At 43.8% G+C, this 16953-nt stretch overlaps 1 protein-coding gene across 1 annotated transcript in view; it reads right to left on the bottom strand.

The window, feature by feature from the left end:
- The window catches only part of LOC119185615 (para-nitrobenzyl esterase), a 78965-nt gene that overhangs the window by 12971 nt on the left and 49041 nt on the right, over window positions 1–16953 (bottom strand). The window contains exons 3-4 of the mRNA XM_075887096.1: window positions 10117–10317; window positions 1049–1309 (exon numbers count right to left, since the gene is read on the bottom strand). Coding sequence (XP_075743211.1) covers window positions 1049–1309; window positions 10117–10317 — 462 coding nt within the window. The remainder of the gene's footprint in view (window positions 1–1048; window positions 1310–10116; window positions 10318–16953) is intronic.

The raw sequence follows: 16953 nt of genomic DNA, 5'->3' as shown, positions 1-16953 counted from the left end.
CAGTCAGAAGACTGCCACTTAACTAAAACTTACGAATATCTTTTGGGCATAGTGTCATGTTATTGTGAGGGATTTTACGTTTCAATATTTTTTAACGTGTTATTATGCAACGTTGAGTTGTTTAGGAAAATGTCACAAGCATCCCACTTATTGTAACTTTGGCTGCCACCTTGAGCATTTGTTTTAAACTCTCCAGAGCCTCATGGAAACTGCACCAGTTTGTCTCTTACTTCAATTCATATTGTATATAAATGTACCAGTTAATGCGTAAGTATTGCAAATACACTAGTGTACAGTGCAATGAAGCGTGGAAGTGGTGAATCTAGTTAACAAATGAGCATACTGAATTCAAACTCACAACTTTTTTTTTTCTGACAAAATGTGTATAGTTATGCATATATATATACAGGCTTTCTAGGCATGTTTAATGCGCCGAAGCGAAGTCTATACGGTAAATAAACACCTTGGTGTGAAAACAGACAAAAAATACTTGTGTAAGTGCTGGTTCAAAAAAGGATCACCTATAACACAATATCCAAATTTTGTCACGATGTAGTAAATAAACATACCTTCGCTACGTCTTGCACTTAGTCTTTTGCGCACTTTTATTGACCAAAAAGATCACATTCCATCATCCCTCTCTAACCTTCAGAAAAAAAAACGGCTACATATGTCGCTCGCTTTGCGCAGCTTTGCATTTATTAGTACGTGTTCTCACGTCTAAACAACACAGGACATTAGTAAATCATTAATTGCACTTATTTCCTGCTAAGTGTACATTTCTCTCATTTCATGGTGGTAACCATTTCACCAAGCTACGCTGAGTAGGAGCTCTCTGTGGCTTTTCTTTTTCTTTCAGAAGAATGAAGATTTAAGGGTTGGATAACGAGTTGTAAATTGCGAATTATGTGCAGAAGCGTTTTTACATTTATATATTCACTACAACAGTGTTAAACAGCATCCGAACTTTTCGCCCACCGCATACATCCACACTTCGGCAAACAAGCTTAGCCGGGACGTGTGTTAATTAGGCGACAGAACGGTTCACCTTCTCAGGGTCCCCTCCGAGGGAACGAATGTTGTCGCGAACCCACGTGAGAGCCAGCGCTGCGTCCCACAGGCCGTGGTTGACTTCGTTTCCCAGCGCTGTCAGAGCGAGGAAGCCCAATGGCCCGAGGCGGTAATTGAAGCTGACGAGTACGGCGTTGGTAAGTTTAGCCAGCCGCCCCGAAGGACTCAGTCCCGGCTGGTGCCCGGAACCCAGCTGCAGGAACCCGCCATGAATCCAGACTAGAACATCCATACTGGCCTAAAATATATAAAAAGAAATAAAGGAATACGCAGACATTAGTGAACAGTGGCAGTTGTGTATACTAGTAAAACCATCTGTAGAAAGGGGTTGTGCATTTGCGCAAATATGTAGTATACAGAACGTAAGGAACAGGGAGCTATTAACTGGTTAGCGACATGCAACTATCAATCTTGAGTGACTGATACCTGAAGGGCAGTGATCAACGCATTATGAAGATAAAAAGAAGGAGGAATATGACAGAGGGGCACGCTATAAATAGGGAATGCAAAACAGGCCACAGAATAAATACCAAAAATTGCAAAATGCCTTTCTGACATGCATACTGACGGCGCGGCACGTGCTTGATTTTGTCGCGACTATTACGATTTGTTTAAAAATATGTCATAAAAAACAATTGAACAGGCCTTGTGACGGCTGCTAAGAGAGTTTGTTCGATATGAAAGGTAGCAGTGTCCTGCTGCGATCTTTCCTGCCGCATACACAACCACCAGGCTTCGCTCTACAATATTACCGATTTTCTTGTGACCCATTTGGTCTGCATTCATCCAAAAAACCAGAAAAGGCCTTACTGAACTTCTTGCGTTGTAGTGGCCCATTTTATAGGCTATAGCCTCCTTCCCCTGCTTTAGTTTTTTTTTGCGCGTCTACTTTTCTTTTTTCGTGCCTCCTCACCATATTTCCCCATTCCTCCTTCCCTTTGTACAGGGTAGCAAATCAGATAATACAATTCCAGTTAACCTCCCTGCCTTTCTCTCAATTCATTCTCACTCTCTTCATGCTCTAGACCACAGTTAGGTTTTTTTTTGCTACTGTTTCTTGTACTTTTATGAAATGCAATATTCGATCAAGAGTTTCTGTACGAGCGCATGCCTTATTTTTGCCGAACATTTCACTGAACGAGGCGTTAGAGAGGAAAAAAAAACCCTTTTGTGAGTTCAAGCAACTCGCCACAGCCGGGCTACAGCCAAATCTCCCCGAAACTACCATCGGCTGATTTATAACCGGGTACATCGATTACTGTTAGACTTCCTGAACGCATTAACAGCAACGAACTGTTTTCTCCCTTATAATAATCTATAGTCTTTTATTATTGGGTTGTGGCGCAGCCATATATAGCTGTACCTTTGCCGTTTTGTATCGTATCACGTTCATTCACGTGACGATAAAGATTAAAAGAAAACATTCATTCAGCAACCTTTGGTGGCTGCGACCATTGGCCTTTCGCGAAATCCCCTATACACCACACTAGTGATACTCTCGCAACCCATGTTTTGAGCAAGCGTACATAATCTTTACCCAATTAAAATCAGTCGGCTAGGGGCTGCGAGGTTCGTTTCGTCATTAACTGAAGCCGAGCCACAACTTGCATTGGTCTGCAGTATTGTATAAATAAATAACTTTTAATTACTGACGTTCGGGTTTTTAGCAATGTTTCTTGAAGTTGTGCGTAATTTTCTAGTTTTATTTGGATTGGAAACCCTGCTATGTTTGTGCGAAAAGTCGGTTTTACCGTGGCTTGTTTATTTTGTAGTTCCAAGTGAATTCTGCGTTTTGTTGCTTCATTGTTTTTGTTACATTGCATTGCATTTAATGTGCGTGAACATTCTTTTTTTCTGCCCGTCCTGCTTGGACCATTAAATTGGTCTGCAGTATTGTATAAATAAATAAATAAATAAAGACACAATTATTTGCGCGTCCACAGCAGCCGCACGGACGCAGCCTGCCAGCCATTCAGACGTGCACCTAATTCTGTCTAAAGACATGCCGGGCATTGTCGTGATCGTCCATTCAACTGTATCAGCAACCCACGTCAAGAATGGCGGCCCGCTATTAGTAAATAAAATTCTGCTTTATCGGAAATGAAAACTTTGTGAAAAAGTAGAATGCTCTATTTGCTTGGTGACCGCTAGGCTACGTGAACGTGACCATGTTTGCCTAAACAGGTTTTGATGGTGTCAAGTGAAATAATGTAAAAATGATCTTCGAGAAGAGTCTTTACTCGAGTACCGCTATTGCTCTTTCACCATAACAGCCTTCGCACAGTTTCTAGAAACCTCAAGTGGAGGTGAAAAGTACCCGTACGCTAGCATTTTAGGGGCGAAGCCCCTTAAAGCGGCACCCGTTCGTCCTTCGTAGTAGTAGTAGTCATAGTGTGTAACCAGTCTTACGTTTTGACCTGCAAGATGGTGCCGTTGGGATATTTCTCCTGCGCACTATTGAACAATGAAAAATTCGCAGCGTGCGCGTTAACTAAAAGCCGAATTCTCATGTATCTGATTCCCCATTAGCAGCCATTGGCATGTACATTGAGCACTATCTGACAAGAAAGGGTTGCTACGTTATACTCGCAGGGCGTAACACCCTTGGTTTCAGAAAGGTTTAGCGAGCGTTGGGCCGTAGTGCCATGAATACAGTGAACTAGTATATACAATGAACTCTAGGTGGTTAAAGGCGGGAAGTAGACACGAAGTGCAAGCCGAAAGAAAGTGTGCGCGTGCCACTGCTCGCTTAGTTCTTGGAATGTCCGCTGGATGGTGGTGCTTCTATATGGAGAATATATGATGAAAAGATGCGAGATGGTGGTACTTGGAGTGTTAAATAGATGGACGAACGGACAAACAGACAGAAGCATGGACGGATGCACGGATGGCTTCACGGACGGATGATCGCATGGACGAACGCAGAGACGGACGCACATATGGACGTACGGACTCACGAACAGACGCACGCATGGATGGGCGGATGGACGCACGGACGGTCACACAGACGGACGTATGGACGGACGGAAGCAAGAACGAATGGACGAACGGATGCGTCGCCCCACTCTTCATCATTCACTCCGTGCATATGCTGCCATAATTTCTTCATCACCAAACTTCAAAAAACTCATTTATTTTAGAAAAAAATTACAGACACGTGGCTCAGTTTCAGCAAAAAATATTGTAGGAATTGCGATGTCTTAGAAACGTTTATGATAACAATGTTACGTCAATAGGCATTAGTCAAGTACGTTTCCATTCTACTGGAAACTGCACAATCCCTTGACCCAGGCTTCTTTTTCTGTCATGAAGATTTCAGTGAAGCAGCAAAGCAGAAAAAACAGAGTCCACCCACAACAAGACACCCTCCCTCATATTCCGGTCACATGAGAGTGTGCGTAGACGGCAGTGTCAATCGAGCTCACTCATTGCACAAGTGAAGAGGTAGCACTTCCAGATTCCAATTACGCTCGAACTCTAATAGATTGACGCTCCATTTCCAGTTCAACAGTGCCGAACGGAGCTGGCCACCCGTGGCGAAACCGAACGCACCAATCCCCGAAGAAAAACAGCTATCAGGGAAAAAAACTAAGGAAAATAAATGCCACAGTAAAAAAATGTGCGAGCAAGAAAAAAACTATGAAGCAAATTGGGCCAGAGAGAGTTTTGTGGTGAAGATACACGCCGAAAAGGAGCTCACCATTACACTGCACCAAAGACGCCTTTCGCGTTCTTTTCTATACATAGCTCCTGGGACCCTTCCTTTAAATCGACCGCCGGCTGCGTTGTCCCAACGCAAACGGAACTCGACCTAAGTCCACGGCCACATCTTTCCCTCAGAGTCCTGTCCACTGTCGCTGACCCCCGAAGGAAAAGCCCTCCGGCCGTTCACGGTGGCCTAGCAGCCTCATCGATCTTCGCAGTGGTGGCAGCACAACCTTTAACGACACTCCGTGGGAGTTCTTTTCGCTGAATTAGATGCTCGTTTCCTTTTTAGTTTGTTTGTTTAAAGGCGATGTTTAGCGTTAGAGCCGTTTTTTTTCATGGTTTCTTGTCCCGTGTGTCGCAAGGACGTATCAGCATTTGTGTACCTTCTTCACATTCCTCGGGCTCATGATCGGGAGAAAATGACGCAAACGAGAACCGGCGAGGTGACTTACGTCGACTATTTGCCGATTTGCCCGAAGGCTACTTCCCTGGAGATAGCAGGTCTCGCATGACACTTTGTATCTGTCAGTGGACTTGGACAGAAAAACGCGGCAGAATCATTGTGGACTAGCGCATCTAGCACGACTGTATCGGTCATGACTTTACTTCAAAGTCATGAGGTGCGCAGTTTGGCATGTTCCATGCACATTGCAGATGCAGCGCAGCTACTTTTCGCTTATTGTTCCTACATCCAAGCACTTAGAATTATTCAGAATTCATGTAAAGGGAAAAAAATCTTGTGGAAGTAAGCATCACTCAGATCAGAAAAGGCGGGAATGGCTAGTCGGAATTCATAACAAGAGGAGGTAGGTGTACAAATACTGGCACTAAGGAAAAGTAAGGACACGGCAAGTGTGTTCCAGTTGTAATAACTTCATTTTTGTTTCCTAGTTCACAAGCCTACAATGTTTTATCACGCGTCACAATGCACTTGAAAGATTAACATGTGGTTCAAGCTGTAATGAATAATAATGACGTTCATTTGGAACGATATTTTCATCAAAAAGGCGCGGAGGCATAATCTGAAGCATGTTGTGTCGGTCTAATTCATATCTTACGAAGGAATCATGCTCACAGTAAATGACTGTATAAAGGCCGTAAAAAGCCCAGCGAAGCTCAAATAAAGGTTAAAATTAACGAAACGCTCTAGAATAATATCTTAGAGAGGTGTCCTTTAGGGGCTCTAAAGGTTTGGTGTCCCGAAGCCCTTTGCGTATGCACGCCTTTGATCAAGCAGGAGTGAAAAGGTTTCAAACAGGGTCTGCGGCACTTTAGACAATCCTTCTATAGGTTACTCTGCTCTTGGCGTCCTTCCCAAATTCTGGTACCCTTCCCGTCAAAAGACACTTTGTATATAAGGTGGCGAAATTTTCTAGCGAAATTTCACCACCCTATTTCAGGAGGTTCGTTGTTACTTTATCCTCACCAGCGGCTTTGCCTCTTAGCATTCTTTCTAGGGCTTTCCTTACTTTCCCCGGTCGTTACTGGTAGGATGTCGAATTCTCTTGCACTATTATATTTTCTCACAATACTAGGACGGTACGTGTACCTACGTAACGCGTGTTGCAAAGTTGCAGTTTTTTTATCATAAGCATCGTGAAACATCTAACAAAAAAGGATAACTATTCTGGCCACAAAATGAAAACCATTTGATTGTGAACTCAAGATATTAGAATATCTTAACAATCAGATAAGATTACTTAGTGAGACAAGTAGGCTGAACTGTAGTCATGTTCAGAAATGTAAACGGCATTGAATATTGTTCACACAATAGAGGCTACTTCTAATGTAGCATTCAATGAATCTGATAAACGGAGCAAGGGCAAAGTAAGGTATTGGACTAATTGTCGTCGCACAATTTCAATACAGCGAAACAGTTGTAGAGACAGAAGTTAGGTAGGGCTCACCTTGCGAAGTGGAAACGATTATCATGCCGCCAAGCATGTCCACTTCGTAACCTGTTTACTACCTAACTTGATTATTCCCTGTAGAGCAGTATTTTGACGGAGCAAGACTGTTTAGACTGCCATCAAGACTGCCCTAAACGTAAGCGTACTATATAAGAACATGAAATGAAAGTTTTCTAGTGCTTGAACGTGTTATATAGATGGTGCTGCCCAAGCGTAAACACAAAAAGGGATTAGGCTGAATAATCATTTGAAAACTATTCTAATGAATCATTTTATTTCAGTTATGTTGGAGGGGGTGTATTGAGTGCGCAATCGATTATTTTACATGACAAACGCAAATGCGGAAAATAAAAAAACAATTTTTAAGAGGTACTTTAGAAACACTTATGCAGCGTATAGACTGTAAAGCTATATTTATACTTCAAGAAAAACATAACCAGCGCACGATGCACCCACCACAAGCTAGAAAATGTAAAGACACAGCATTGCAGGGCACACGAACAAAGCCTCTCGCCTGCTTCCTTTCTGAGAACCAAAACACTTATTCTAATACCATAGCGTGAGCTAACATTATTGCTTCCTCGGCTGTAATCTTTCAAGTTCCCTCGCTCAGCTGGAACAAAACTTAAACAATTTTATTTTCGCAAACATCACAATGAAGGCCAACTGCAAAGAGAAAGACGTGCGCACGAAAAAGATATGTACATCCCGTCCGCTAAGTGGCCCGTATGTTTTTCACTCTTTCTTCCATTTCGTGGCTACCAAAGATATAATGATGACCGGTACGTTAAAATTGATCGTAATGTATAAAACAGAGCATGATCAAACACAAAAAAAATTGAGAAAAGATTGAGAACAACGCCAAATATTGTCAATAATTATTATTGTTTTGTTTTTTCTCGACTCTTCCTTTTTCATTATTCGCAATAAAGAAAAAAATATCCGTCTTGTCTGCTTTATTGCTGTTAAGCGGCATTTTGATACCTGCCTCACACTGAAAGGTGATCGCTCGCTGTTAAAGTGCTAGCACTTTAAGTAATGGATCTTCAAAGAGATATCGTCAATGATTCAGTATTGAACAAAATAAACCACAGCACGGGTACACTCCTACCCACCTGAAAGTAATGTTTGCGTAATGCAAGAACGAGCGCATCTGCGATTCTCTGTTCACCGTAGGTTCGAAAGAAAAAGAGCAGCGAAGGCGACCATTGTCTGCAAAGCCGCTGCAAATGACTCGTGCGGCCGCCATTCTTTAATGCGCCCCGTCGGCGACGGAGATAAAGCGGGCATTTGCAGACGAGTTTCTCGGCACCACTACACCGATGGGGCTGATCTCCCACGAGACAACCGACCGATGGCGCGCTGAAACCCAATGCTCTGAGCGCAGATGTCTTCGAAGATGGCGTTGCGCAAGCTGTCCCCCTTTCTTACTAGACCATTTTCTAAATCGACCCGTGTGTAATGCGCGTCTCGTCGCCGAGATGACCTTTCTCCCTACGGAGATCACAGTTTAAAAAAAATTTCGCAGTCGTGAGAGTCGTTTTCTCTGGAACGTGATTCTTCTGGACGAATTCCTTTGATTTCGAGTCGAACAAAGTAGTTTACGCAGCAATTGTACGAGCGTTCATTATTACTTTTTGCAGAGTGTAGAGGTTGCATATTCGTGTTAAACTGTTCTTTGCGTTTCTTAGTATCGTGTCCTTGTTTCTCCACCTTTACGCGGAGGCAATGTTATCGAAAGCTCAGTAATTCGGCATTTATACAAGTTTTTTTTTATCGCCCCTTAAGATTGTAGGCAAGAACAGCCTGATTTGTGGCTTAAGAACACTCATAAAGAGGAAAGTATTTTTTGTTCTGCCCATGGTGAATCCTCCTTTTAAAACCGTGGCTGCTTCGAAATATCTGTTTTATATTCATATGCAATTTTTTTTGGTGCAAGTATATTAAAATGCACACAGATGTAAAAGAGAAGGCATAATTTGCTCAGCGTAAGAGCTGTCATGCCAGGTTTTCAGTTTTTTCAAGTTCTCCTAATGTCATTTAGAAGTAAACAGTATGTAAAACCTCACTACGAGGAGGAAAAATCCATCAATTTGCGGTAAGTGCATATAAAAAAATATCGGCTTGTATACTACAGGAGAAAAAAGGATTCTCGGCAAGAATTGGCCATCGTTTAGTTTTAATGTAGTAAATTATTATTCACTTCATATCTATTCTGTATATCAAGCAATCAAGCAGTGTGCGTGGTAATTAAAATGATGCGGGTACAAGGTACGACAACAATAGGCAAAATGCACATAATCCAGGTGTCGGTACTTGCTATTTCACTCTAAGCGTGCCCCTACGCAACTGCATTAGAAGTGGAGTAAAGATATAAGGCACCATCTTGATCAGCCTCACTAACTGCTCGATAAATGTCGTGGGCTCTACATTTCATGGTTTTTTGAAGAGTTATTTTAAATGTGTTGCAAGTGAAGCGTCTTTCTGCAAGACTTTTGGTCGATCCTATGGATAACTTAACACCATTATTGTGGAAACAAAACACTTCGTTCTAGCCACAAATAGAGGGCCCCTATATAGTTTGGCAATTCAAAAGGCCCAAAACTGCCATAGAATCGCCACACTAGTTCTCATTCTGCCCTCCCCCCAACTGTCATGGCGCAGAATCACCATCTGTGCAGAATCAGATTGAGAATAGTGCAGAATCAGATACGGTGTTCACTTATGCAATGTTGAGAGGAACAGGCAGTGTCGTGCGCTCGAGGTATGTTTAGCAGAAACACGCGTCAACTACAACGATTAGGATTCCGTTAGAAGGGTGAGAACTGTGAAATTTCCTCCAGTTCACGCATGTTATCGGTTAATAAAGGACCGTTCTAACCACAAAAAAAGGTTAAGATGAAAAATAGTAACGAAGAGGGCCTTCCAAGTGCTGATATCTCTCGTCTCTGCATATGTAAAGGCGTATGTGGAGAGGAATTCGTGTTTGCAATTTACAATGAGAATTTTCACGACTGTATACACGTTTTGACTGGAAATCTTGCCAATCTAAGTTTACTAACCCATTATACGTATAAATCAATCATCTGCACTCTAACGGGAAGTGGCCATTCAACATCTGTGATTGAATGTAACAGTGGTTATTTAAGACTGCTGTGGCAGTAGAATTTCTTCAGTAACACTTCTGGGTGTCCGCTAGAACTGCCAATGACAGGCAAGGTGCCAATAATGGGCTACTTCGTTGTGCTGCACAAACGAGCGGAAGCAATTCGTTTACGTCATCCGCAGTTGGACGTGGACAAGTGCGCTGCTTTTATACGCCCTAATAATAGGCGAACAAAGGGTCAGCCCCGCTAAAGGTGATCGAGCGGCGAGAACGCCAGGAACATCTAGAACGCCCTACATTGTGCGTCTCTCCACAACTCACCGTCGGGTCGATGCGTGGCGTCCACACGTTGAGGAAGAGGCAGTCCTCGGACCCTTCGAACTTCTTGGTGACTGGGTTGGCCTGCAGGCACGCCGAGCCGAAGTGCTCGGCTCGTCGGCCGGCCACGCACGACTGGGCGCTGCTCGGCTGTGGTTTGCGCCAACGACGTTCACCCACGGGCGCCTCGGCGTAGCGCAGCGCCTGAAACGAACCGGAAACAAAGGGTACCAATGTGCCCTCCTCAGATTTCAGTCGCCATAAATGACATCTGCAAGCCTGTGTTTATTTCTCTTGCAACAGCAAAAGTGGAAAAAGTTATCATTCATGCGTTTTGAACCACAAAGTTAAAATAAAAAAAATCTCCAGATATTTCTATAGCAAAGTTTTGTAGTTGACAAAAACTACTCCTCCGTCTTTCTTTCATACTATCGCGTAAATATTGACAAATGATTACTTCGCAATGTTAATTGTGTTTCGGCGCAACTGATTACGAGAATTGCAAAATCCCATGCACCTTGAGAATAGACGTTATGCAAAGCAGTCGGATGGAAGGATGCTAGTTACACGCGCTATACGCACTACTAGCATGAACTGCGGTAGGCTAAAACGTTTCATTAACTTGTGGTGGTTTTGACGTGTGCACACAACGCGAATACGCGTGCATATGTGATGTATCTGTAACGTTCATATATATATGGGTCATAAATACTCGTCCAGCGGGCTGTCGACACCTCCTTAACTTGGGCCAAATTCCCGCAAAATGTCAGTATCATCAGCAGAAGTATAGTTCTTCCTATTATCGTACGTGAATGCGCTGATGAGGGGCCTATGTACACTGAAGTATGACGAACGGTTAAGTTACTTGAAAGTGTTGGTGTTTCTTATAAAGAAGTGCCCCGCCACGGTGGTCTAGTGGCTAAGGTACTCGGCTGCTGACGCGCCGGTTGCGGGATCAAATCCCGGCTGCGGCGGCTGCATTTCCGATGCAGGCAGAAACTTTGTACGCCCGTGTGCTCAGATTTGGGGCACGTTAAAGAACGCCAGGAAGTCGAAGTTTCCGGAGCCCTCCACTACGACGTCTCTTATAATCATAAGGTGGTTTGGGGACGTTAAACCCCACAAATCTATCAAATTTATTTAAAGAAGTGGTCAAAAACACCTCCATTACTCACCGAGGGCACGATATCTTGGGATGCTCTGTCTACACAGAATACGTGTTCCAGCTATTGCGCGTACCATGTCTGTTTGCGTATTAGAACATCCACGTTAAAGCCACTACCAGCGATAAGTAGCGGTAAGCTAATATGTAGCGCTTGTGCTAGCGTCAACGGCAGCCCTAAAAAATGCTAGACAAATGAGATTGTGCGGATGGCACTTCACTACAGTTGCCGTTGTCTCGACGTGACGGCTGTGAGATAGAAGCACGTATGTACTGTCTTTAGGATTGAATTGCCAGCGCTGTAACCACAATTGACATATCACGAACATTACGGTTTACTTGACAAGGAGTTTTGAGACCTGGCGTGGCTCTGTGGTAGAATACTTGATAGCCAAGGAAGCGCTGTGGTTAGATTCCTGCTGCCGGCGCCAGATTTTAAAGGCGAATCTCCTTAGGGCTCACCTAGTTGGCACCCATCAAGCCCCACAAAACAAAAACTGAAATGGAACACATCCACATAAAAAGAAAGAAATCATATGTGTAAGCAGCCGAACTTTCTTTGTATTTGAATATAAGACAGCTCAATACACAACCACACGCGCCGAACACTGCCCATCCGTTCATTCATATGTCCGTGCGTCCTACCATCCATGCATAAGTTTACCTGTCCGCCCACCCGTCCATTCATTGCTCTATTCATCTTTTCGTCCTTGATATAAGTTGGCGACGTCACCGTATACATTATGGACCTTAGTACCTGTAGCTTCACCAAACTTTCGTCATTCACTTGGTGGAGATGGACTGATTTTGCTGAACGTTCTCGAAACAATACCAATGTCTGTTTACATTGTTCGTTTGTTGATATAAATTCTGAATCACTTTCAGTGCATTCCGATTAACAAATTCATCTTAAACAGCACAGGTGTTCCTAACCTACCCACAATTGAACAAAAGCATTCGTTTACTTTTGCGAAATAGGTTACCTCCAAAACTAAGTACCCCTTGTGGTCTGTGGAACAGTAACCTTTCCTTCAAAATAAGGAAAAAAACAAAACAGCACAGTCAAGCACATGTAAGCCCATTCAACGGAAACACCTGTCTTCCACTCTGAGTCACGACAAAAAAAATGTATAAAGAAATGGGAAATCTGACAGGAGTACCTCAAAGACCTTGTTGCTGAAATAGTTGCCACAACACTTAAAGAAAAATTTAGCCGCTTAAGTAGCAGGAAACCCTGGAAAAGAGCGTCATATTGTTCTCTTCCTGTACTTCGTATTGTGTTCAAATTCTTTCTTTAAGGTAACAGGAGCATTGAAAGCCTGTGGTTTCATTCAATAAGGGAAGAATTTACGGGTAGCCCATTCTAAGAAAACTCCTGTTTTTGGTTTTTCAAATAACGAAAATGCTGTATTCCGAGTTACAGAGTCACGCTGTGCTAGGGCAACGTAGTTGCCATGTTTAGGAATAGACAGATGACGTGCGCGTAATAACTGAAGCGGGCTGTGTGTGCCAGAAAGAAAAATTAATTTAAAAGGTATCGTGAAATGGAGCCCGTTCTTTTTTTTTTTTCATTAGAGAAATCCCCCGGCACCGATTTAGCACCAAAGTCTTCAGTGAACTGAAATATTTTATTCAGAGTGCACTGGATGTACAGCTCCATCCATAATTGCAACTCCTCCATGGTGTATGACTCATTCACAGGTACAATTCTTGGTTCAAGGCATACGAGCAAAATCCCGGCTCTTGTCTCCAGCGCTAAAGCAGCTTTCTTCCCTCTTGTTGTATGAGAAGTACAGTGAGCATAATCATCTATGTATACGAACGCTTCAACTACAGTGTATGGGACTGCAGGGTCAGTGATTTTTCCTGCAACAGCGACAACGACGAAGATTCGGTTCTCCCACCAGACGACATCGACAGCTGCGGAGCATTCTTCTCTACATAGCGCAGTTAAAGTCATACAACATCAACAAGCCAAGAATTGGAGCATGTTCACTGACTCCAAGGCACCACTACAGTGTGGCATTTGCCTTACGCCGGGGACCTCATGAACAATTTGTACTGGAGATTAGACAGTTGATCCATCACCTCTTCGACGAAGGACAAGAAATAAGGTTTCAGTGGCTTCGAAGTCCCTACGGCATATCGGGCAACGAACTTGCCAATGCAGCTGCTCAATCAGCCCACGAAGATGGTGTAGAAGAATCTATTTCATTCCTAAGTGCCAATGGTTCAATGAAAATGCGAAAAATTGCTAATGAAGGTGTGAAATTCCTGTGGAACACAGAGTGCTTACGTCACACACGACTGCGTAGGCTAGACCCGTCTCGTCGACTTTGACCTTCGCCCGTACTCTCTCGACTTGACGCAACGGTGTGCTGTTGAGTGTGGCTTAGTGTCACTTCCATTAGTTTTCTCCTTCCGAATCGGCATGGAAAACAGTGCTACTTGTGATCATAGCGGCAGCGATGGAACGATAGAGCTCGTTCTCTGTCACTGCCCTCGCTACAGCATGCAAAAACGGCCGCTAGCTGCTGCGTTAGCCCGCCTTGACGACAGACCTTTGTCAGAACGGTAAGTGCTCGAAAGCCGAGATGATCTGTCTTCGCATAGAAAATAAGTCAAGACCATATTGAACTTATTGCGTGGTAGTGGCCTATCGAATAGGCAAAGCACCCCCGCAATTTTTTCCCTTTTTCGTGTGTCTATTTTTCTCTTCGCTTTCTTTTCATATTTCTTCCCCATTCCCGTTTTTCTTAGCACAGAGTAGCAAACCGGATGCCCCAATTTCTCGTTATCCTCTCTGCCCTTCCTTAATTTAATTCTCTCTCTCTTTCGGCACGTAAAATCCGGCAAATAAATTCATTGCATTTTTAGTTCCCACCGCATTGGTCTAGTGGTTAAGATACTCGGCTGCACACCCGGAGGTCGCGGAAGCGAATCCCGGTTGCGGCGGCTGCATGTTCAATGGAGGTGAAAATGCTGTATACCCATGTGCTCATATTTAGGTGCACGTTATTGAACCCCAGGTGGTTGAAATTTCCGGAAACCTCCCTTACGACGTCTTGCATAATTGTATGCTGGTCTTGGGACACTAACCCTCTACATATTCATCAAATCATTGTCTTCCTAGGTGAATAAGCAAACCCATTTTCACAAGTACCTTTGCAAAAAAAATAATTTTCCCATATACAATGCATGTGAAACATTGGCAAAGATTTTCACATGACGTGTCTATGATGTCTAAAACACATGCTTATAACTGCTACACTGGTATTTACGTCAGAAATTTATTTATTTGCAATACAAAGATAAATACAAAAAGACATAAAATACAAACGCAGCATTCCTAAATGTTTTACGTCTTTTTCTTTCTTCTGTGGCTGCCTGAAGTTCTTCTATAAACATGTATGCGCAGAGGTTGGGCTGCCAGTGTCTCCACCGGCTACTACCATTCCTTCACATATATGTAACTATCGAGATCTAGTGATCAAGCAGATAGGCGCAGGAGGAAAAAAGAAGAAAGGACAGGATGGTTTTTAAGCACAAAACTATACAAATACGCTAACAGCTGAACACTCGCATACGTAACCCAACATATTTCCCGGTAGGTTCAATATTGCCATGTTCCTTTCCTCAAGTTTTGTTATCGCCCCGTTACACCCTGTTCAACGGAAACCACGCCTTCGGTGTTCGAGAACCTTCGAGGCTGTAGTAGATCGTTTTGTTAAGATTACGCCCACTTCGCGAACATTAGAAATTATTCTGAAACCTACGTGCTGCTAGCGATAACGCTAGAATAGTCAACGCCACACGTAGAAAGCCGATACGTTTCGCCGCTATCAGTGCCAGTGCATTGTTGTTATCTGGCTTTCCGTTTACGTGGCCAAAAGTGCGGCCCAAGTAAAGGGTTTATTATTCTATTTGCAGTCTGCTTCCTTCGTCCACGTGACGACCCCATGACATATGGTGGAGGTGCTGCTTCTTCCATGTACCGGACGCCCTCGTCAAGTCGTGAACCCAGCCCAAACCGTGAAGAAGACACCGACGCCAGCTACGAGCAGCAAGTTAGCCGAAGGCTACAAGGTCTGCACCCGGAGTATGGCCTTTTACCCGACAATAATCGGAAGACCAAGACATTGAGGTCGACCACGGTGACAATGAAAGCGCCTGTGCCACCTGCACCACTCCTGCTCCGTCAAGCCAATGATTGATTGATTGATTTGTGGAGTTTAACGTCTCAAAACCACTATTTGATTATGAGAGACGCCGTAGTGTAGGGCTCCGGAAATTTTGACCACCTGGGGTTCTTTAACGTGCACCAAAATCTGAGTACACGGGCCTACAACATTTCCGCCTCCATCGGAAAGGCAGCCGCCACAGCCGGGATTTGAACACGCGACCTGCGGGTCAGCAGCCGAGTACCTTAGCCACTAGACCACCGTGGCGGGGCGCCCGTCAAACCAAAAAGCCGCCACCTTTCTGCTGACCGCCGCTGGAAGACCCAAAAAGCTGCCTTGAAAGGTTAGACTGCGTTGCCGTCTTCAATATGTGAACTCAAAAAGGGTCCCAAAATATTATGCACGATATTTCGCGCACGCTCGCGCTCATCTGCCCGTTTCCTATATTTGAACCCGTTTCTACAGCTCTTACTTATCAGCAGCGCATACGCATAATGACAGACACTGTTTTTAATAGGTACCCTTGTTCCGCAGCCAACTCTCACAAATTGTTTCCTGCATGCGAATATCTAGGCGGAGTTATGCCAGATTTGAACGGGGTGCAAGTGTGCTCACAAAATTTTCGAGTGTGTAACAGCAATTTTCTTTCTGAGAATATGCCTCCAGCCACAAGTGACACTCCGGTTACAGAAATGTGGCCTGGAGTAAAAAAGAAAAAAATGGCCCCGTATCTGCATGTTATAACTGTCAGTTCAATGTGATCTGCATATGTTGTTGAAAGACGATAGCCTTGCGTCTGGCGAGATTGAACAAAACGTTTATTTGATAATCTGCGCAAGAAAATCGGTAAATGATATTCTGGAGGCGCTGCGTTAGAGTGAGAGCGTGCAGTGGAGGCAAACGAGCGCATAAAGTCACGTCACACGTAAGACACGAGCGCTATCTGGCAGTTATCTTGGAAAACAAAACGCATGGCTCTGAGACAGGCGTGCGCGCCTGTCTCAGAGCTGTGGGTAGGTGCCACCACCGTGCCGTCTTAGCAAAGCGTTGGAAACACTTCCCTTTTCGTGCAAGCGTAGCATGGTCAGCGCCGCGTGATAAACGCTGCGGTCCTTAGAATTACTTATGTATTCATTTTGTAATAAAAGACGCACATACAGAATACATAAGTGTTGTTATGGTGTTTCAGATATGTGCGAAAATTGCTTTTTAATTGCCAATCGCACAAGTATAAACGCTGAACCTTGAGCAACATCAGTGGGCGCTGCGGATATGGTCGGCCGTTTGGGATATCCGCTGGTGCCGTTTAAAGTGCCCGGTACCATTAAGAGTGGACAAACAGACAAAGAGACAGACCAAAATGTTTGCGTCAAAGATCCCTAAAAAAGAATCGTCTTTGAAAATTTCCAGACACAACACACTAGTTGCGGAACCTCTGAACTTGATGAGAGAGGCAAGCTGCTCCTTGCAGAGACAAGTAAAAAAAGCGCGTGTGAG

Source organism: Rhipicephalus microplus, chromosome 2 (assembly GCF_043290135.1).
Source record: "Rhipicephalus microplus isolate Deutch F79 chromosome 2, USDA_Rmic, whole genome shotgun sequence".
Classification (NCBI taxonomy): Eukaryota; Metazoa; Arthropoda; class Arachnida; order Ixodida; family Ixodidae; genus Rhipicephalus; species Rhipicephalus microplus.
This window is presented reverse-complemented; position numbering and strand designations above follow the sequence as displayed.